Source organism: Phyllostomus hastatus, unplaced genomic scaffold, assembly GCF_019186645.2.
Source record: "Phyllostomus hastatus isolate PE091 unplaced genomic scaffold, TTU_PhHast_1.1 phas_scaffold_501, whole genome shotgun sequence".
Classification (NCBI taxonomy): domain Eukaryota; kingdom Metazoa; phylum Chordata; class Mammalia; order Chiroptera; family Phyllostomidae; genus Phyllostomus; species Phyllostomus hastatus.
The window spans coordinates 38,088,953-38,111,674 of NW_025334033.1; the positions used below are offsets into that span (position 1 = coordinate 38,088,953).

At 36.0% G+C, this 22,722-nt stretch overlaps 1 protein-coding gene across 1 annotated transcript in view; it reads right to left on the minus strand.

The window, feature by feature from the left end:
* Window positions 1–22,722, minus strand: part of EXOC5 (exocyst complex component 5) — a 46,556-nt gene that overhangs the window by 21,289 nt on the left and 2,545 nt on the right. Inside the window, exons 2-9 of the mRNA XM_045823960.1 lie at window positions 10,180–10,274; window positions 9,445–9,592; window positions 7,416–7,610; window positions 6,549–6,613; window positions 4,163–4,191; window positions 2,913–3,022; window positions 1,095–1,139; window positions 844–984 (exon numbers count right to left, since the gene is read on the minus strand). Coding sequence (XP_045679916.1) covers window positions 844–984; window positions 1,095–1,139; window positions 2,913–3,022; window positions 4,163–4,191; window positions 6,549–6,613; window positions 7,416–7,610; window positions 9,445–9,592; window positions 10,180–10,274 — 828 coding nt within the window. The remainder of the gene's footprint in view (window positions 1–843; window positions 985–1,094; window positions 1,140–2,912; window positions 3,023–4,162; window positions 4,192–6,548; window positions 6,614–7,415; window positions 7,611–9,444; window positions 9,593–10,179; window positions 10,275–22,722) is intronic.

Genomic DNA, 22,722 nt, shown 5'->3' on the forward strand with positions numbered 1-22,722 from the left:
GAAAAAAGGTTTAAAATTTTACCACTATATTTACTAGCCCACCTATACAGGCTTGGGAATAAGTATTAAGAATTTCAAAATATCCTTTTTTTAAAAAAATGGCCTGACTCATTAAGTACATTTTTAAAAAATAACAACAAAAACCCCAGAACAAAGCCCCATTATACCAATGCAGTCAATTCCTGAAAGCAGCATTTACCAAACTACGGTCTTGGTAGCATTAGTGTCCACTGAGACATCGACAGGCATTACTCTGAAGTTGGGAAATGTTATACATTACACCACCACTTCCAGAGAACCACATACACATTAGTACCTTTAAAGGCTATTTAAGAACTTGATTTGTGTTTTAAAAACACTTATTTAATGTTTCTTAATCCAGTGGTAAACATAGTTTAAGAAATGTTGCTTTAAAGTATAGTGCTGAGAGTAAAAGCTGCAAATTAAATTCCTGTGTTTTTTTCCTTTCAGTTAGTACCCTATTACAAAAATTTTACAGACTGCATTTGTAATTCTTGTTCAATTTCACAAATGCCATCTACTGGTCAAGGTGAGGACCCCCCAAAAATAAAAATCTAAGGGTACCCTTCTATAACCTGTTGCTTACTGCTACTACTGGTAAACAAAATTAAAACATGTGCTCTGATGACACTTAGTGTTTAGCATATTTTTTCCAACAAAATATTTTTTAAAAAGCATGAGGCTGTCTTTCCTTTCCCCTTCACTGAATAGGCAGATTACTACTTATGGGCATTACATAGTAAGATAATTTTTAAAAAACTTTTAAAACATAGAGAAATCATACATTGCTTTAAGAACTACTTAGTCATTATTTAAAATTACCTGTAATTTGATTTCAAATACATTTTGAATAAGTTTAGCCAGTACTGTCTCTGGATTACTAAAGATATCTCCAACTTGTTTGTTCACCCGTTGACAGAGTACTGCTGCATCTTCAAATATATCATTTCTCAAATAAGCACCCTAAATAGCAGAGGCATTTTACATAGTGAATACATAATTTTTAAATGGCTTTTAAAACACAAATTAACATAAAATAAAGTGAAATCCAATAAAGTGTGCTGTAATGTTACCTCCTGGCACTGCTTTATATAAACATCAACACAATGGGAATAACCCTATGAAGAAGAAAGAAATACGTTATCACTGTTCCGGTTAAATCATAATAATAATCTCAATAAAACAGGTATTATACAGGGTGGGGCAAAAGTTGTTTATGCTGTGAGTACCTGAAACAGAGTTTATTCTTGTATTATTATTTGTTAGTATTTTCCATATAACTGTAAATCTACTTTTGTCCCAACCTGTATGTAATAAAGCTATGACTATGTCCTAAGGAGTGACCAATAGTTATTGGGCTTGAAAGAAGAAAACGGAGGTATAACTGGTTCTTTATAGTCATTTTACCCAGTCACCACCTAGTTCTCCTTCAAATCTAAAACATTCACACGATCACACACACTCACAGACTGAAGGTCTTGAGAAGGTTTTATGTATCTACCTTTCTTGTCTTGAATTCAAAGCAGACACAGTTGTATTTAACTGACATTCTGGAAATTTACTTTAAAAATTAGATCCATTTAATAGAATGTGTTTAGTATATTTTTTCCTTCTTACCCGAGGACATATATTTTTTCATTGCTTTTAGAGAGAGAGAAGTGGGGAGTGAGGGGGGCAGAGAGAGAGAGAGAGAGAGAGAGAGAGAGAGAGAGAGAGAGAGAGAGAGAAACACTGATTGGTTGCCTTCCCATAAACACCCTAACTGGATATGAGACCTTTTGGCCCACAGGAGAATGGTCTGACCAACTGAGCCACACCAGCCAGGACATGAATAAAATGTGTTTAAATAAAACAATTTGTCATATTAAGCTCAGTATGAGATTTTTGCTTTTTAGTGAATTATACATATAAACAAGTAAGGTAAGCAACAGAAAGTATTGTCTCAGGAGCCATTCTTTCTTTTTTAATTGAATTATTGGGGTGACACTGGGTAATAAAATTCTGTAGGTTTCAGGTGTACAATTCCATCATCTCCCTAAGTCAAGTCTCCTCCCATCACTATTTATCCCCCTATAACTTCTTCTACCTCCCCCTACCTCCCTTCTCTCTGGTAATCACCATCTGTTGTCTGTGTCTATGAGTTTTTTTAATTTTTTTTTTATTTTTGCTTTTTGCTTAATCCCTTCACCTTTTCCCACCAGTTCTGCAAAATCAAGAGTCATTCTTAATACTTAGATATGGTACTTAAATGAAAAGTCCAACAAATGGCTTATATTTCCCTAATCTGATATGAATGTAAAGAAACAGACTGAAGGAAGCACTATTTCTTTAAGCATTTTGTTTACAGAAATGCATTCCCATATAGGAATTCTCTTCCTAATTCAAATTATAGGAAGACAGTTCCATAATAGAATATTCCTTTGTAGTATCACCTGAGATCCTCTGATTTAATTTAAGTCTTTTACTAGTCATATTCCATCTATTCCATGGTTCCTATATTCCACCAGATACTTAAGGTCAAGTCTTCTTGCTTTTGACCTATTTCATATCATGCCTGACTGAAAAAAAATACATTATAAACCAAGAAGGCAAACAATATGATTTTCTATGTCAAACTATATAAAAATTCATATATAGCTTGATATATACTGATATCAAATATATATATTAATGTTATAAACTATAAAATACCTATTTAAATATTGAATACCTAAAATTCAATGTCACTTAAGGAAAGAGATAATGACATGTATATTCACATTATTCAAAACAATAAAAGTGATCACTGTGAAGTCATACAATAGGGGAAAATCAGAGACTATAATATATAGAATTTATATAATCTCCATAGTTTCAAAGACTAATCTTCATTTTTAATTTTTACTATTTACCTTAAAATGAAGTAAAACTGCTGCTACTTCTCTCATTCTGGAGATTTCACCTCTTCTTTGAGCACTAGTAAACTCCTGAATCAGTTGGCATTCCAAATCATGGTATTTACCTAAATATAAAAAAGAAAGTCACTCAGTTACAATGAGACAGACACAGTATCTAAGTTATTTGCCAGTATATGAATTATTTATAAATATAATGACTACAGATCTATCATTTTTTTGAAAGAACTACAAAATAATATGAGATTACAGGCAGCAGAATCTAGACCCTACAATATACTGTGGTATATAAATCTGTATTTTTAAGGCACAAAATCTTCCTAAGCTAATAAAACAGCTGAGTTCTCATAGTTTGACTGTTATTTACCACTATTACTTTAAAAGCATCTGACTGAGAAATACCTCCCAGATGGAATCTCTGAGAGCAAGAGATAGGGAAAATCTTAAAAACCACAGGAAGGGAGAAGAAGACTATAGAAATGTTTACTTGAGTTCAGATGCCTTTACCTTGAACAATGGTGGATTCAACACCAAATTTCACCTTAAGATAAAATGTGATATTTGATTCACTACATTCCTGAGGTTATTATAGTTCTGAATAATTGAACTTTGGACTAATCTATAGTGATCACAAACACTGCAGGTAAGTCCAAGTGCCAACCTTTTTCTAACAACACTTTTTGGGAAAATAGTTCTTTGCACCTTCTATGCAAAATGGCCTCTCAAACAGTGATTCAGGCTATCATGAGAGCCTGCAAATACAGTGGCTGTTCCAGAAACCTAGAATGATCTGCCTAAAATATAATCCAAAGATTGGTAAGAATCAAACTAGTCATATAAGGAATTAAATAGGTACCACAATGCTCATGAGCTTAGCTTTTAAAAAAAGAACCCACTTTAGAGATACATGTATGAATATAAAACAATCTCCAAAATACATTGTTAAAATAAAAAAGGAAGGTGAAAGTTATTTGTATAGTATGCTACTAATTATTTTAAAATAAATGGGGATAGTAGAACTAAATTTTACACATGTATCATGATTTATGTTCTATGTTTATACACTCAAATGCTCTGGGAGAATACCAAAGAAACTGGAAATGGTTGTTTCAAGGAAGAGCAATCAAACTCAGGGACACGGGGGAAGGGTGACATTGTTTCCACTATCCCTCCTTTTACTAATTTTTTCTCTTATACAATTATTTATTACTTGTTCAAAACAGTTAAATAAATAGAACCCCACTTACTTGCAATTTTGGATTTTACATCTGAAAATCTGAAAGATAAAAACCAATGATGAAATCTGTTAGTTGTGACAAATGTACCAGAATAATATAAAGTATAAATAAAAGGGGAAACTGAGTTTAGAAATATATGGGAATGCTTTGTATTAAATGTCATCATAAAAAAAAGGAAAAAAAAAAAGCCAAAACCAGAAGGCAGAGAGTATTGACAGAAAGCATACCAGGTGACAAAACTAAATTTCAGCAATTCAGATAGGGTAGCTGGTTCTCATTTAGGAAATTCACATTGAATAACCAATTCCCTTTTTAAGCAGGAAGAATTGTATGAAGCATTAACAATTCAGTCAGCCCCAAAACTGAGCTATTGTCCCTAGTCATATTCACTTGCATTTTAAATTCACTTTTTATTTGCCTATTTCCTCCCTCTGTTAGGATATTTTCATATAAAGTTCAATTATTATTATTTAAAAGAAAAACAATAAATGGTATATACAAATTAATTCTTTTAAAACTAGTACAGAAGCTATAAAAAAGGACCCAGAAATGTGCAGAGTAATCATTCAATCTTTGCAAATTCAGAAACTAAATATCACACAAACCAGACTAGAATTTTTTCAAATCTTAAATATCAAGAGGGATGCATATCATGCAAAATTGATGCTGAGAGATCCTACACAATCAGTTTGAAGAGAGAAGAACGTGGCTGGCAGAAGAGATGCCAAAGACAGATGAAAAAAGTAATAAAAATTTAGAATTATCCAAAACTGATATAGAGTCATGTGCCACTTAACAGGAATATATTCTGAAAAATGGTCCATTAGGCAATTTCATTGCTGTGTGAACATCACAGAGTGCACTTACACAAACCTAGATGGTGTGGCCTACTACATGCCTATGCTATATTGTATAGCCTACAGCTTAGCAGAGGCGAAAACAAAACTGTAAGAAGTATATGATTGTATAACTGAGAAGTGGGAGAAGATGAGTATATGCATGTGTGTTTTATAGAGGAAGCAGGGGAGAGAGAAGGGTGGAAGGGGTAGCCAACAACTATTATGCACCTATCATGAGTCACACATTTTACCACTTAGGTAAATGGCCCAACTATGAAATGCCATAGAGTTAAAAGAGAGGTTTTTGTGGGTCACTTTAAAAACAATTACTCAACATGCTAGGCAAGTACGAGATTATTAGTAACAGCTAAGTAATAGATGACTATTATTGCTAACACTTTATGAAGACACAGAGTTGAGAGTAAAATAAGATGTATTTTGGGGTATGTTTGGGGTATTCAATCTCTATGTTTGGGGTATAACAGTCAAGCTTTAAGTATAATAATAAATTTACATTTTATCTGTACTACAGGATCTTCTAATATTACCAATAACAGATAAATTGTCTGTCATGTGGGAAGGCATATTTCTTTCAAGATATTCACATGAGGAAACCACTACCAATATTTTATTAAAGTATGTGACATTCCATGGACTAAAGGAAATCATGCAAAAATTTTTTGTCTCAGTGAAGTTTTTTTAGGATAAAACCATTAATACCTGACTTAGCAATGGCCCCAGGGCCTTGTAACTAAAGCAAGGGTTCTTAACCTGAAGTCCCTAGAGAGGAGTTTGCAAATAAGCTAGTGAGTATAAAATTCCATGAAACTGTATACAACCATCTGTGTATCTGAATTTTTTTAAGAAACTTTAGAGCTTTCAATTCACTTTTCTTTTTTCTTTCAAAGAACCCTCACATTTCATTTTCTCCTCACCCAAGGATATGTTTAATGATTTTTAGAGAGAGAGGAAGAATGGAGTAGCGATAGAAACATCAATGTGAGGAACATCGCTCAGCTGTCTCTTTCATATGTGCCCCAACAGGGGATCGAACCCTGAACCTAGGTATGCACACCCTGACCAGGGATCAAACCTACAACCTTTTAGTGCACAGAAATGTTCAACCAACTGAGTCACCTGACCAGGGCTCATCAGCTTCCAAAGGTACCTCAGGTCTTAAAAAACTTAAGAACTTTCATCTAGAGATTAGAAAAAAGCAGCTGAATGGTCCTATGCTTAACCTCTCCCTATCTCCTCCCATCTTGGTTGTCAAAGTCCACAAAATTAAAATTCAAACTCTCACTTGAGTAAATTTCAAAACTCTCCCATCATTTTTTCCCCAGAAGGAAAACAAAGGATTGAAACTATTTCAAGGTATATTACTAGGTTTAGAAACTAGAACCATAGTTTTTCATTCAACTACAATATACTATACTTTGTACAAAGGATTTATAAATCCTTGTTGAATTAATGAGCAAAATCATACAGGGAAAAATATAAGTTTATTCTATTCATTGTACCATATATTCAAATTAGCTCTTGAAAAATAAACTTGCCTATCAAAAGGTAACTCTTGGGCGATTAGGTGCAACTTCTGAATGATGTCTGCTGCCTCCTTTATCTGTGAAAAAATAAAAGCAGTAATTTTTTAAAAACCCTTATATATATAAGTTTATATTTGAAAATAATAATATTCTCCTATATATGCCCACAACCCCTCACCCAAACAATTTTCTTTTAAAATCCACAACAAATAAAATATTTTGACCAACAGGAATACATCCAGGGTATCACCAATGAGTTAATAAAGCATATATTTGTCATTCTGGCACCAAAATCTTATGATTTTATAATGGTACAATCACCTTCCCAATGAAACCTGCAGTTCATTTACTCTGAAAAATTTCAACTCACTGCTTACTGAAAGCAGAATTGTAAGTTTCTTCTGAGTTTATGAATCCAAAAAGGGTAAACAAGATTTAAGAAAATTACTCAGATCATACTGCTGCATATATCCACTTTAAGCTAAGTGAGTAAAACAACAAAAATGCCACTTCAACTTATCAATGATTTAGGTCAGACAACCCTCATCCAGCCAAATGTAACTATTCAAAAACTACAGAACTTCTGTTAATATTAAAAATCAGTTACAGAAAATGTTCAACAGTTAGCTCAGCATTTCTAAACCACACATAATTTCATAAAGAAAAATGCCAAGCAATCCAATTAATAATTAGAATAAAAATACTTCATCAGCAATCTGTAGGCAAATACACTAACTTACATTTTAGAACAATAACAACTTTTAAGAAGTCAGCTACTCAGTGATTTGAAGTTCTTCTCTGGAAAGTAATAACTGCAGTTTAAATTAGGACATTGCTATTAATGCTGTAGTTTGCTTTTATCCTTCTGACAGTGCTCACCTTTTCAGAATTTGTAAAAACATCAGACTTCAATTCTCCATCCAGAAACTCATTAAAGTATTTCATCAATTTCTGAGCCTCTACTGCTCGCTGTCTGGGTGTGTTTACCCCTTCCAACTGGTCTCCAAGGTGACAGACCTTGGTTGCTACATAGCTAATGTGTTCATCTAGTTCTTGGAAATGTTGGAAGGCAACCTAGGAAAAAAATGTGCATACGCATAAAATACAATGGCATAACCCAATTTTTATTTATAATACAATGACAGCACCCATAATTAGCTTATAATTTGTATCAAAACTAACACACCAACTCATCACTACTCTCAAACTTATGTAGCTAAAGATAACACAGAAGTTATATAGGAGATGATCTACAAAAACAATTCATGCTCATTAGATCAGTACATAATCTAAAAACTTTTAAAAGTTGCAGACTTTTATACTTTTAACTATTAAAATCATATTTTATCATGAATATATTTGCTAATCAACAAGATAGCAAACCAAAGTTCCCAGTACCACTAACTTGGAAACAATTCTGATAACAATGAACTAAGTATCAAAGAGACCAGTTAACTGAACAACTCACTTGCTACTACACTAACATGAGTCATAAAAATGTTAGAAGAGACACTGATTAAAAAGAATATTTAACATATCTTTACTTTAAATATCTTAAGAGCAATGTCAGTATCATAAACAAGGTAAAATATTTTTTGCCCAGTTTTGAAACTGGAAAAGATAATTATTCTACTTATGCTAAGGTACATTACTTCCTAGAATATCCCTTTTCCCAGGGTACACTGACTGTCCTGTGGAAGATAAAAACTATGTAGCATGAATGCCTTAGAACTGCCAATAACAAAATTGCTGATAATTCAGTATGATACTTTTGTTCTAACCTTAAATTGAGGGAGGAAAGCTGCAAACACGTACAAAGGACTTCCTCTGTGCTAGACACTGTTCTAAGCATATTACATGTGTTTATTGTAATTAATTCTTACAACAACCTATTTCATATGTAGATGAAAAAACTGAGGCAAAGAAAGATTGAGTTGCTTCAGTTTATACAGCTAATATTTGGCACAGCACATTAGCTTTAGAACTTGTTAGATTAACTATTAATACTATTATTATTACCAAGGGAAAACTGCCTTAGAAGTATTTGGAATCTATCACCTTAACTATTTAAAAAATTTTTCTATCTTATGCAATTTACTGACTTTTTTATTAAATATTTTCTCGCAAATATCTTTATGTGAAGGACTCTAAATTAATGAAATCGGAGCAGAGATCAGTTTGTTCATTTCTAACATCAAAGAACAGTCTCCGGGAGGCAGCAGAGCTAAACAACGTTCCTCAAACTAATACACTAATAAAGGGAAATCAAGTTCTAGATCAGGCCGAGGTTGTGAAAGGCATTGGGAGGTTCCAGATTAAGTGTAGGGCCTAAGAAGATTGGTCTATTTAGCTCTAGGACCAGTCCAGTAATTTGTTTTTAATCCAACATGGACTGAGGAAGAATTCTGCACCTACTTTTCCCATAGTTACATTATAATTCTTATTAGGATACACCTGATGACTTTGGTGAAACTTCCCACACCAGGGTCCCCCTAGAGAAAAACCTCATCCAGGCAACAGTTAGTCTGGTACTACTTTGATGATTAAATAAGAATGCAAATCACTACCTAAATGTCCAACCTAACAATGAACCCCCAAAGATACAGGTCTGCTGAAACATCATTCCCAAAACACTGCACTGTTAGAGGGGAAGCAAAGACCACACTGTACTGGATAGCACCCCATCCTAGAAGGGAGTGCTGTGATCCCAAAACAACACTTAGCAGTTAGCCACTGCCAAGAGTGTCTAATAACAATTCACTAAAATTTTATCCAATGGCATGGGAGCACTAGAGAGAAATTCAATAGTTGTTATAATTTGACTAGATTTTTATTAAGAACTTAAAGCTAGAAGGAAATAAAGATATTATAGCTATATAAACTATTCATTGTTTAACTAAATATTTACCTGATTGCTTTTCTGGAGCTCTTGCACCTTCTTGGCAAATTCCTTGGCTTCTTTCTGACACTGTTGCTCTAGTTTCTCTACTTTCCTTTGAATTCTTTCATCCATTATCTGTAGTTCTTGAATATGATTTACAAATTCTTCTAATAACCTAATAGAGAAAAAGGAGAATATGTATAAACCCACCTATGATTAATTTTAGGAACTAACCAATTCATTTATAGTTGTAAATTAAGTATTAATAGAATGATCATGTTAATCTTCTCTATAGCATCTTGTTGGGATCATCTCAGCCATAAATAAAAACCTCACCTAGAATCTCCATTAACCTCCAAAACAAAACCAGTTTCAAAGAAACAGTCAAAAGGTAAATGTACTATATAAAAATAATATTGTGCATTCCAGGATACATTGACTTTCTCTTCCCCCAATTTATAGCTAAAAACAATACATTTGACATGTTTTTATTACCAACTCTAATTTATTACTAATTGAAGAAAATATTAAATTCTTACATTGTAACAAAATCCTTTCTCTCATACCAGTTAAAATCCTCTAAAATAAAAGGAATGTAAAGGGGGAAAAAAATCAGTGCCCAACTTCTAATGTTTATGTCTTTTAATGACCAACTATTAACTGATATCCCTTTACATGAACGTTAAAAGAAATTCCAACAGTCACATTTATCTCAAACACAAATTTGTACTAGATCAGGTCTATGAAAAAAATTTACTTCACCTTTTAGGATCAAAAGCTTCAGATCCCCCTCTAGAGCCTCCTCCTGGGGTTCTCCATACAAGACGTTCAATATACTCATCTGCCACAAAAGGCTCCTAGTTTACAAAATAAATGTTCTTTTAAAAATTTTTATAGAAGATAATACCACTTACAAAAATGAAACAGGTTCTACTATGCGAGAACTTAAAATTAAAGTACTAATACCAATTAAAACATCCTAACAGAAAAGTATGTGAAGGATACAATTTTCAGAAGAAATACAAATGATCAAGAAACATGAAAAATATGATGCAATTTCACTAATAATCAAATAAGGTAAAATTATCACATTTTTATCTCACAGTGACAAAGTCTTTTTTAATTATACATAGTGCAGGAAAGGGTAAGCTGAAATTCACACTCTCATTACTGCTAGGAATGTTAATAGGCACAGTATTTTTGTGACTTTTGGAGGGCAATAAGTAATACTTCAGTAACATCAACAGTATTACAAATGTTCTTATACCTTAACCCAGTAATTCTACTTTTAAAATTTTAAGGGAAAAGCAGATATGAACACATAATTTTTTGCAGAATGTTCACTGAATACTACACACATTAAAAAATTTTCTACAGAAATTTTCAACAAAATCATTATTGAAAAATCATGGTAAACTTATAAGGTAAAAAGCTATGTTGCTATTAAAATCATGTTATAAAAAATTTAATGAGAAAAAAGTTCACATAATATTGGAAGAGCAGTATAAAAAATTTTCTAAATTTTCTCAAAAAAAGCAATTAATTAAAAAACAAAAAAGGACCAATCAAAATATGTTGAAATGTTCACCATCAGTTTAATAATTCATTTTTGTATTAATATATGCTAATTTACCTATTTCCCATACTACCAAATTGCAAATGAACATCATATATTGCCTCCCACTTAGCATGTAATTTAAGCTGATAGCATTTCCTGGTGATTCCAGTTTAAATTCTTATACCTGTAAAACTTAACATTTGTTAATCATACTTTTAAAACATTTTCACTGATAAGCATTCATTGAACAAAATTTCCAGTGTCAAGCACTCTGTTAGGCTTTGGAATAAAATAAGATGTATAAAACATAAATTGTACCTCTGAGAAACTCATAGTCTAATAGAAAAAAATATATATATAAGTGCAATAGTACTTATAATATAAGTAATAATAAGTAAAATTAGTAATAAGTAAATAATAAGTAAAATTAAAAATGTGTTCATAAATCTCAGTATTAAAGTTGCTGAATGAGTTGTTGTAACTCAGTAACTAGTTGGGAAATGAAAACAGGGTACTCATTAAGTCAGCAAATGTTCATTGAGCACCTACTATGTGCTGGAGAAGGTGGTAGGTGCTAAGAATACAGATGTAAATTCAACAGATAGGATCATTGCAAGTCCTCATAGAAATGATCTTCTAAGAATGCCAACATTAAGCAAGTAATTACAGAATAACAAATTTCAGTTGTGATAAATGTGGGGGACTTCCAGCCAAGATGGAGGCATAGGTAGACATTGTTTGCTTCCATGTACAACCATAAGAAGAATCACACCTAAGCTCAAAACAAAGTAACACCCAGAACTGCCAGAAAATTGAACTGTATGGAAGTCTGACAACCAAGGATTTGAAGACATAGTAATCCAGACAGGTAGGAGGGGGCAGAGACGGGGAGCCAGGGCAGTATGGTGGCAGTGAGGTGACAGTGCCATTGGTGGAACAGGTGGTCTCACATTCACCTGTGGTGGATAAAAATTGGGAGGGGTATCTTGGGAGGGAGGGATCCCAGCCCCAGGCCAGACTGCCCAGCCCCAGACCAGACCGTCCAGCTTTATTTACTAGGAAATAAAGCCTCATAACTTCTGGCTGTAAAAACTAGTGGGGGTTGAGGCAGCGGAAGAAACTGCCAGTCTCTCAGGAGAGTCCATTAAAGGGCCCACAAAGTCCTAAAAAGTAGGCAGGCCCACACACTATGGGAACCACCAACAGGGCAGCAGCAGGAGGGACGGCAGTCTCATACAAGAAGGGGGTGAAGAGAGTGGAAATGGGGTGAGTACCAAGCAAGCTTCCAGCAGCCAGACAGTAGCACTGTTGCCTCTCTAACCCTTTCCCGACATACAGAGCCACAAAGTGGAGAAACAGGTTGCCCTACCCTGGAGAATACCTAAGGCTCCACCCAATACAACTTAACTTGTACCCTAAGACAGGAAATCAAAGTTCTACCTAATACATGGAAACAAACACAAGGAGGCTGCCAAATAGAGGAGACAAAGAAATATTGCTCAAATGAAAAAAGGGGACAAAACCCCAGAAAAAGAACTAACTGAAATGGAGACAGTCAACCTATCAGATGCAGAGTTCAAAACACTTGTGATAAGAATGCTGAGAGAATTCATTGAACACAGTAAACATATAAAAGAAGAAATGAAGGCTACACTAAGTGAAATAAAGAAAAATCCACAGGGAACCAACAGTGAACAGAAGGAAGTCAGGGTTCAAATCAACAATTTGGAACATAAAGAAGAAATAAACAATCAGCCAGAACAGAATGAAGAAACAAGAATTCAAAAACACAGGGAGAGAATAAGAAGACTCTAGGACATCTCCAAAAGTGCCAACTTACAAGTCACAGGGATGCCAGAACAAGAAGAATAGCTAGAAGTTGAAACTTTATTTCAAAAAATAATGAAGGAAAACTTCCCTAACTTGGCAAAGGAAATCAACATAGAAGTCCAGGAAGCACAGAGAGTTCCAAGTAAGTTGGAGGCAAAAAGGACCACACGAAGACACATCATACTTAAAATGCCAACAGTTAAAGAGAGAATCTTAAAAACAGCAAGAGAAAAGCAGAGAGTTACCTACGAAGGAGTGCCCATAAAACTGTCAGCTGATTTCTCAAAAGAAACTTTGCAGACAAGAAGGGACTGGCAAGAAGTATTTAAAGTGATGAAAAGTGAGGACTTACAACCAAGATTATTTTATCCAGAAAAGCTATCATTTAGAATGGCAGGGCAGATAAAGTACTTCCCAGACAAGGTAAAGCTAAAGGTGGTCATCATCACCAAGCCATTATTATATGAAATGTTAAAGGCATTTATTTAAGAAAAAGATCAAAATATGAACATTAAAATGACAACAAACTCACAGCTATCCACAACTGAATCTAAAAAACAAAAACAAACTAAGCAAACAACTAGAACAAGAACAGAATCATAGATTTGGAGATCATTTGGAGGGCTATTAGTGGAGAGGGGGACAGGGAGAATAGGGAAAAGGTACAGGGATTAAAAAGCATAATTGGTAGCTAAAAATAGACAGGGGGAGGTTAAGAATAGTACAAAAAATGCAGAAGCCAAAGACCTTATATGCACAACCCATGGAAATGAACTAAGGGGGATGATTGCGGAGGGAAGGAGAGTGCTGGGCAGAGGTGGGCAAAGGGGGAAAAAACTGGGACAACTGTAATAGCACAATCAATAAAATATACTTAAAAAACTATGATAAATGTAAGGGAAAGAAAAGTCTTGTATATTTTAAGAGTATACAGAAGTGGGCAAAAGTAGGTGTGCAATTCTAAGTACGTGAAACAGTTTAATATATAATAATATATATTATTATAATATATAATATTACAAGTTATCCTTGTATTATTAATTATTATTAACATACTTTGCCCACCCCTTTGTAAGAGAAACAGAAAGGACAGGAAGATGGTGAGGGACAGAAGAAGAATGGCCAGAAGTGGTACTGCAACAAGTAAACTTTCTGTAAAGGTGATACTAAGCTGACACCAGAGGAAAGAAGAAAATTCAGCAAGGCATAAATGGAATAAATAGTATTCCAGACCATTATGGAAGGGAAGATAGAGCTGAACCCATTAGAGGACTGAGACATAAGCATGGACTAGATGACAGAAACCACATGTGAAAAGGATCCAGTTAAGACCAATGGATGACAACCTTGTACTTTTTATCATCACCATTATTATCATATTGGGCACTTGGTCTATACAATAAGGGCTATTACAGTGGGGAAATCTAAATAGAAGTCTTTGAAATAGCCCCTCTCTAACTCAATATAGTTAGTAAATCAAGTGGGATGGCGAAAATTAGGGCTATTCTTAAAGCTCTAAAGCAAAGATCAGCAAATTTTTCCTTAAAGGGCCAGACAGTAAGTATTTTAGGTTTATAGGCCAGTCTCTGTTACAACCATTCAGCTCTGCCATTATAGTACAAATGCAGCGATAGATAATATATAAATAAATGGGCATGGCTGTGTATCAATTAAACTTTAAAAACAGGTCTCTATCCCATGAGCTATAAGTTTACTGACTCCAGATCGAAAGAATGCAGGGGTGGTTTTACCCATCATTTTCATCAGTCTGGATTTTTCAGAAACCAGACAAATCTGGAGGATAACTACCTCAAAATCAACCAATGTAAATATCTCCCAACATCATGGTACATGGCCAATGATTTGGCAGATACATACTTTTCTATCCCTATCAGCAAAGAGGATCAGACAATTCACAGTTACACAGAACTGACAACAGTATACATTTAGTTTTGCTTCAAGGCAGTGCGAACTCTCCTACACTGTATTATAGCATTATCTGTACCATAAGACATTCTCAGAACATCTTATTAATTCACCATGCTAACTGACATCACAATAATTGGGCTGGGTTAAGCAAGCAAGTAGCTAGCACATTGGAGGAGCCTTGATATAACAATTATACTCCAGAGAGTGGGACATAACATTGTACAAAGATTCAATGGCAAAGTAAATCAGTAAAATTTTTAAGGTTGTCAGGGACGTGCTAGACATCTCATCCAAAGTAAAGAACAAATTTTTGCACCTCCCATAACAAGGAAGGACACACAACACCTGGTAGATTTTTTCGAGTTCTAGAGGAAGCCTATTCCACACCTGCTCTGGCACACATATCAGGCGTTACAAAAGCAGAAAAGTGTTCTGTAAAAGTGGGGGCCATAAAACCAACCCTGGCTGACTGAGCCATACAACCTAGCAGACCCTACAGTGTTAAAGTAATCAGTATTTACTAAAGTATTAAAAGTATCAGTGTTAAGAAACAGTGTCATATGGAGTTATGGCAAGGTCCAACGAGATAATCACAGCACAGACCCCTGGATGTGAAACAAGATCACGCCAGCAGCAGCAGCAGAAAATTATACATCTTTTGAGAAACAACTCCTGGTGGGCTGCTGGATCCCGGTAGATGGCACACCTGACCACAGATGACAAAGTGACCATGCATCCAGAACTATACAACATTACTTGGGTTCTAATACACTTAGACAAGTTGACAAGTGTAAATGACAAGTGGACTCAGGAACTATCCATCATAAAATGGAAGTGGTAAACGCAGAATCAAACATGCGAACAGGACCAGAAAGCAAACTGCCTGAGCAGGTAGCCCAAACTTCCCTGTCTTCCACCACTATCGCACTAGCATCCCTCTCTCAACTTACACCTATGGCCTTATGAGGCGATCTTTTACAACCAGCTGATGGACAAGGAAAAAGCCTGAACTTGGTTCATGGAGAGCTGGCCAGGCATGTGAGTGCTTACTAAAACTGGACAGCAGCTGCAGTCACAACCTCACTCAGGGGTGGCCATGAAATTCAGTGGCAAGAAAAGTATCTTCCCAAGAGGCAAAGGTTCAGAAATATACCTGATCATCCTCTTCAGTGGACAGAGAACACATCTGAGGTTAGAATATACACAGACTCATAGATAATGGCAAAGGGCCTGGCTATCAGAGGACCAAGATTAGAAGACTGAAGACAGCCCCACTGGTATGGCTCAGTGGACTGAATGCCAGCCTATGAACCAAAGGGTCACTGGTTTGATTCCCAGTCTAGGGCACATGTCCAGGTTGCAGGCGAGGTCCCCAGTAGGGGGTGCACAAGAGGCAACCACACATCCATGTTTCTCTTCCTCTTTCTCCCTCCCTTCCTCTCTGTCTAAAAATAAATAAATAAAATCTTAAAAAAAAAAAAAGGGAAGACCGAAGACAGGGAATCTGGGGTAGAGTCACGTGAATGGATACATGAGAGTGGGCATGAAGTATAAAGATCTTTGTATCACATGTTAACACCCCCAGAGGACAGACATCCACCACAAAAGAAGAATTACACAACCTAGAAGGCAAAATTCCTCTGCCAGTCAACATCAGCCAGCCTCTTCCCAGCATTATTAGCACCCTGAACAGAGCAAACACAGTATAGACACTACATGGCCCCAACAGCATGAGGTCCTACTTACCTAGGCTGACCCATCTATTGTGAAAGCCAAACATCTAGGCTAACAGTGACAGAGACCAACTCCGAGCCCTTACACAATCCCATCCTTCATGTAGACTAATCAGCCATATGGTGGCAAGATGACTACATTGAGCCCTTTCCAGTCTGAAAAAGTAATTCATTCTGATGAAAATTAAAAACATTTCAAGTTGGGTTTGGCTCTCCTCAGAGGGAGTGTTTGTTTTCTGGCACGAGATCCCACATATCCTATCAGACCAAGAGACCCATTTTACAGCAAAGGTGGTGACCATGGGATCCACTGGTCATATTACAAACATTACCACCCAGAAGCTACCAGTCTGACAGAGCATTGAACAGCCCGCTGAAGGCACAGCTGAAGCACCAGTTCGGGGACAATACTCTAACAATGGAGCACTATCCTCCAAGATGTAGTATACATTCTGAACTAAAAACCTTTATATGATGCTGTGTCCTCAAAGGTGGAAAAACACAAGTCTAGGAACAAGGAGTAAAAGCAGAAGTGGCCCTGCTTATAATGATCCCTAATTTGTGCTTGCTATTCCTGCATTTCTGGCATCTTCAGGGTTAGAGGACTTACACTCCCAACAGGAAACACTTTTTCCTGGGAATGTAATAAGAAGTCCCTTTAAACTGTAACTACAGATACTACTTGTACATTTTGACTGCTTATATTCGGCGGGGGTGGGGGGAAGGTGAAGAGTGGCCATCTTTGTCAGGGGCATTCAACACTAATCATTATAAGCAGGGCTGCTATTACACAATGGGTACAGAAAATATGTTTGACACATAGGTCTCCTCATGGGAATATCTTGATATTCCATTGACCAATTCTAAAGTACATGGACAAATGTAGCTTCTCTGGCCTAAGAAGGGTATGGTAACCAGTTAAACCACCAAGAATAGCAGAACTAACTGAAGGGGGGCCAGAGGCAGGTGGTTAGAATGAAGAGTATAGGAGGGAAACAGTGTATTATCAGTTGCAACCCACGAGCTGTAGTTCATCCCACTATATTTCTAATTTTCCTCTAAGATAAGAACCCCAAGTAGAAAGCTAAAGGAACTGTTCCTCAAATGTATATGAAGAAGTGGAGTCTAGTGGTATCAGGTTGGTCTGTGGTGGATACAATGATATGTCACCCAGGTCACCTTTCAAGAAGGGATGTGCTCCAGGTCTTAGCAGTGCTATCCTCAGAGAGCCTTCATCTGACAGTATTTTCAGAGATCTCCTAAGCTGCAAAGAGACACTTCACTCAATGTTATACCTTTACTAATGCAGTCTGTATCCAATGACTGACCAAGATGGGGATTATAATGTCTGACCACTTTGGTCCAAAGCAGGACAACTCTGATAGGTCATTTTAGTTCCAGAACTCTCAAAAGGGGCCACCAACACTGTCATTGGACCAGCATTGTAGCTCTACTTTTCCATAGGCCCAATTGTGCATCCATACTCTGCTTCTTCACAGTTGTTCATCCCAACGGTGCTTCCTAATAAATATTCTGCACACTAAACTCTGTCTCAAAGTCTTCTCAGAGAATTCAACTTGCAACACAGCAGTAGTCCAATCAGAGACAATAATGACTCAGATATAAGTGGAAGTGGAGGGGTGCTGCAAAATGATCAGGTATGTGACATTTTAAAGGATGTACTCATACAAATACTTAAGAATTAATGTAGGGAGAAATTTAAAAAAGGAATTGTGATTACTCATAGAGGTTTGCAGCTTGAACAACTGTGTGAATGGTGGGTGTGCCATTTCCTGAGACTGGGGAGAGATGGAAGAGAGATTAAGGGAACAGGAGATTTATTCAGTTATGTTGTAGATGCCTATTAGATACACAAATGAAAGCACACAGTCAGAAAAATAAGTTTGTATTACAGGGAAGAAACTGAAACTAGGTATAATTTTAAAAATACCGTTTAAAACCTCTGAATTGGATGAGATCACCTATAAGGAAGAAGAGCGTGTCAAACTTTAGAGATAGGGGAGGAAAAAGATTGAACAAAAGAAACAAAGCAGGAGGAACCAGTGAAGGAGGAGGGAAAATTAGGAAAGAACAATGTCCCAGAAACAAAGCACAGTTTTATCTTCAGAGGCAATCAAATCACCACAAAAGTTTAAGATAAATGAACCTAATGTAACCAAAGTTCCAACAAAGCAGAAAACAAATAATTCTCCACAACTTGCTTTCTGCATTTAAAACCAAATAAATCTCCATAACTTGCTTTCTAATACTCAATATTGCTACAAAGGCATTTACAATGAGAAAAAGCCAGATTAACAAGTTCTATGACCTCCAAATGACCAAGTCCTGCCAAGAGGATTCTTAAGGACACTTGCAAACAAGTACTACCTCCAAAAATCTTTCAGAATTTCGTGAACCTGACAAAGGTATTATCTTCACCTTCTATTTTACTATAGTAATTAAAAGCAAAAATGGCCAAAACAAAAACAAAAATTGAAGTATACACTACAGACTAAGATACTATCATATTAAATTCAACTTTACATAATTGGTTACTGTGTTGCTCTATTAAACTGATTTCATTCATACTCCTTACATATGCTACCAATTGTTAGGAAAACTTGGAGTTTGGGATCATTTCTATTAAAAATTAAGACATTAAGCTCTTGGACAAGAATATAAATCCCTAATTTAACACTGTTTCTTTGAGATACCCAAATAAACTTTTATATTTTCTTACAGCATCTTCCCCACAATAGATCCAATACAATGTGTTACAACTACCCATATCTGTCTCTTCACTCCCCCTCACACACACCCAAAAAAGTCACATCAGATCCCTTAGACATGATCTTATAAAGCCTTCTCAAAGCTTCTCCCATCTGCCCCTGTGGTCACAATGCCTTACTATGAGCCACCACTCCCACACCTAATGCTAATACAGATCCTCTGTCTTCACACTATTTCCTGAATACTCTTCACCTTACAAACTGGAGTCATCTTCTATCTATGCCTTGGAATCCTCTATCAACATGCAATATATATGTCATTACTATATGGAACCTTCCCTAATTATGCCAGAAAGAAATTCTGTACTCCCACTGCACTGCATTATCTGTTAACCAATATCCCCTGTAATGTTGTAATATAAGAAATACACATTTTGTTCTTTGTACTCAGTTCCTGACCAGAGCTCCTAAAACCTTTGGAATTACCTGAATGATAAAGGTGCTAGAAGCATCTTTTATTCTAATATTTCATCTTTGACCCCCATTCCTGACACAGAGCTCCTAAATCCCTTGGAATTTTCTGGATGATAGGAGTGTGCCTTTTGTTCTACTGAAAAAAACTCTTGCTGGGCTCCTGGATGGTGCCTCATCATCAGAAAGATCAAACACGATTAGAAGACTGGAACTTTCAGCCTCACACCTCATATTCCAGGGAGGGGAGATGGTCTAGACGTTGAGTTAATAATTATTTCTACATGATGAAGACTCCACAAAAAATGCCTAAAGTAGAGTTCAGAGAGCTTCCAGGTTGGTAAACACATCAAGATGCTGGTAGGGTGGCCCACCCAAAGAGGGCATGGAAGCACTGCACTCCTCCTATACACTGCCCTATGCAGCTCTTTCATCTGGTTGTCCCCAAGTTGTATCCTTTTATTATAAACCAGTAACCTAGTAGTTTTCCTGAGTTCTGGGCGCCCTTCCAGCAAATTATCAAATCTCAAGAGGCAGTCATGAAAACCCCCAATACACAGACAGTCAGTAGGAAGCACAGGTAACAACCTGGACTGTAACTGGTATCTAAAGTAGAGGTGTCTTGTGGGACTTGAGCTCTTAACTTGTGGGATGTGATGCTAACTCTAGGCAGGGTATGTCAGAATTAAATTGAATTGTAGGACACCCAGTCAGTGTCTACTGGAAAGCTGAACTGTGGGGAAAATCCCCACACATCTGGTGTCAGAGGTGAAGTATTGAGATCAGTGGCAGAGTGTTGAGAGAAGAAAGTGTTCTTTTCCTTTCATTCCAACTAGATTTTCAACTCAAAACACCTTTTGACTCCAGTACTTGGAATGACTTCTGGACTAGGGTAGGTAAGGTATTCAATAAAATGTTTGCTGAATGAATACATTTTCTCACATACATGGTACTCACATACATGATAGCCAGGTTCCACAAACATTTATTTAACAGCTAATACGGCTGAAAACAAGTGCATTTCAGTACCTTAAAGGTAAAGGAGTGGTCCTTACTTGAATATCTCATATTTGTTAATATATTTTAGCTAGTTAACACTATAAGAGATAAATCTGTTTAAACAGCTTTTGTAACTTAGTTTGAAAATTTAAGAGACAGAAATTTGTTTGTATGAGAAAATGCATTCTTGACAACTCAAATTCTAATCTGGAAGTCAAAGAGCCATTGTCAAATTACACGACCTCAAACACTATCATGAGCAAGGCTCCTGCATTTACAGTAGAGAAAAAAAAACAACTATTTCCTAATTCTAGCACTCAGGACCTCTACAATTAAAATTCAATTTACCTCACATGCCATTCCTCTTCTTCTGCACTCCAGCCAAAATGAACTCTTCTCCAGTTATCTTCTTTTATGTCTTAGATTTCACTGCCTGCTGTATTATAAAATCCCTCCACCCAGTTCCACAAACTCAAATCTAACTTATCCTTTGTATAGCATTTAAATACCATCTCGTAATCCTTCCGCACTTCTAGAAGGAGTCTTCCCATTCTCCCAAGTCCTACAGGATTTTATCTAGACCTCTTTGACTCCATTTATAGCTTTATTTCAAGAGTATGTAGTTATATATCTATTTTCCTTTCTCTATTTAACAATAAGGGCAGGTTCTATATACAATTCAACATTTTCCAAAGTATGTTCATGGAATTCACAAAACTAATAAGCACTACAAAATAAAAGTATCATAATCAAAAAAGTTGGGAAAATGAACTTCTCAGAATTTTTAACATACTAAGCCATATTATAAAACTCTAATGAAACAAAGTATGTCCATTTCCAAAACCTACTTGGCCTTTAAACCATTCTGAATTTTTTGAAGCACATAGCATAGAATTAGTATTCCTATGGCATGCAGATTCATTAATCTTGGCACCTCATCTTGAACTTCGTAGGTACTTAACAAAAATTTGCTGGATAAATGGGTAATTGACCAGAGTTAACAAAGAACTCTCCCATTAAGGTAACTTGCGTAGAGAGAAGTAAAGACTCCAGAAGAATAACAAGACAAAACAAACAAACAAACAAACAAACAAACAAGGGAGTACGATGTCCTCAGTAGTGCAGTAAGAGAAAAGAATATTTGCAACAACAGAAAAGGAATTCAGTACCCCAGTCACTTTTTATATATGGAGGAAACCGCAGAGACTTCCTGTTTAGAATGTCCATCCACAGGTGATCATTTAGAAACACTGCACATAGATCCTTTTAGAAAGGTGTGCCCATGTGGGCTGAAACTAAGAAGGTATTCTCATGAATTTCTAGGATACTTCACTATTTTTAAAATATATTTTATTTATTTATTTATTAGAGAGATGGAAATGGAGGGAGAAAGAAAGGGAGGGAAACATCAATGTGTGGTTGCCTCTCACAAGACCCCCACTGGGGACCTGGCCTTCAGCCCAGGCATGTGCCCTGACTGGGAATAGAACCAGTGACCCTTTGGTTTGCAGGCTGGCACTCGATCTATTGAGCCACATCAGCCAGGGTGGATACTTCACTATTAAAATAACTGAATAATATATAACTAATCATTTCTGCAAACTAAGAAAATATCCTATAATTAATTTTGTGGTTCTAAGGTGTTTAAGTTAAAAAAAAAAAAAAAAGGCAGTCTCATGGGACCAATAAGATTTTAAAAGAAGCAGAGTTAACAAATGAGATTTCATGAATTCAAAGCAAAATTTTATATTGATTGGACCACTTTCAATGGGGGAAAAAATGAAAGCACAATTCAACTTAATAGTGCACTAAAACCAGGTTGCATAAAAACAAAATATCCTTGACTGTGTTCTGACCTCTACTTCCCACAATTCTCCAGCTGTCCAGTTGTGACTAAGAAAGGGAAGCAAGGGAAAAGACACTCCCTGACTTGCCCAGCAACCTAGAGCCTAGCCAAGTAGCAACAGGAAACAGCAGCAAAGCCTGAGGTTTGGATTTTTATCTCTCCTCCCTCTTAAGCAAAGGGACCAATTTTTCACTTAGGAATGAAAACTTA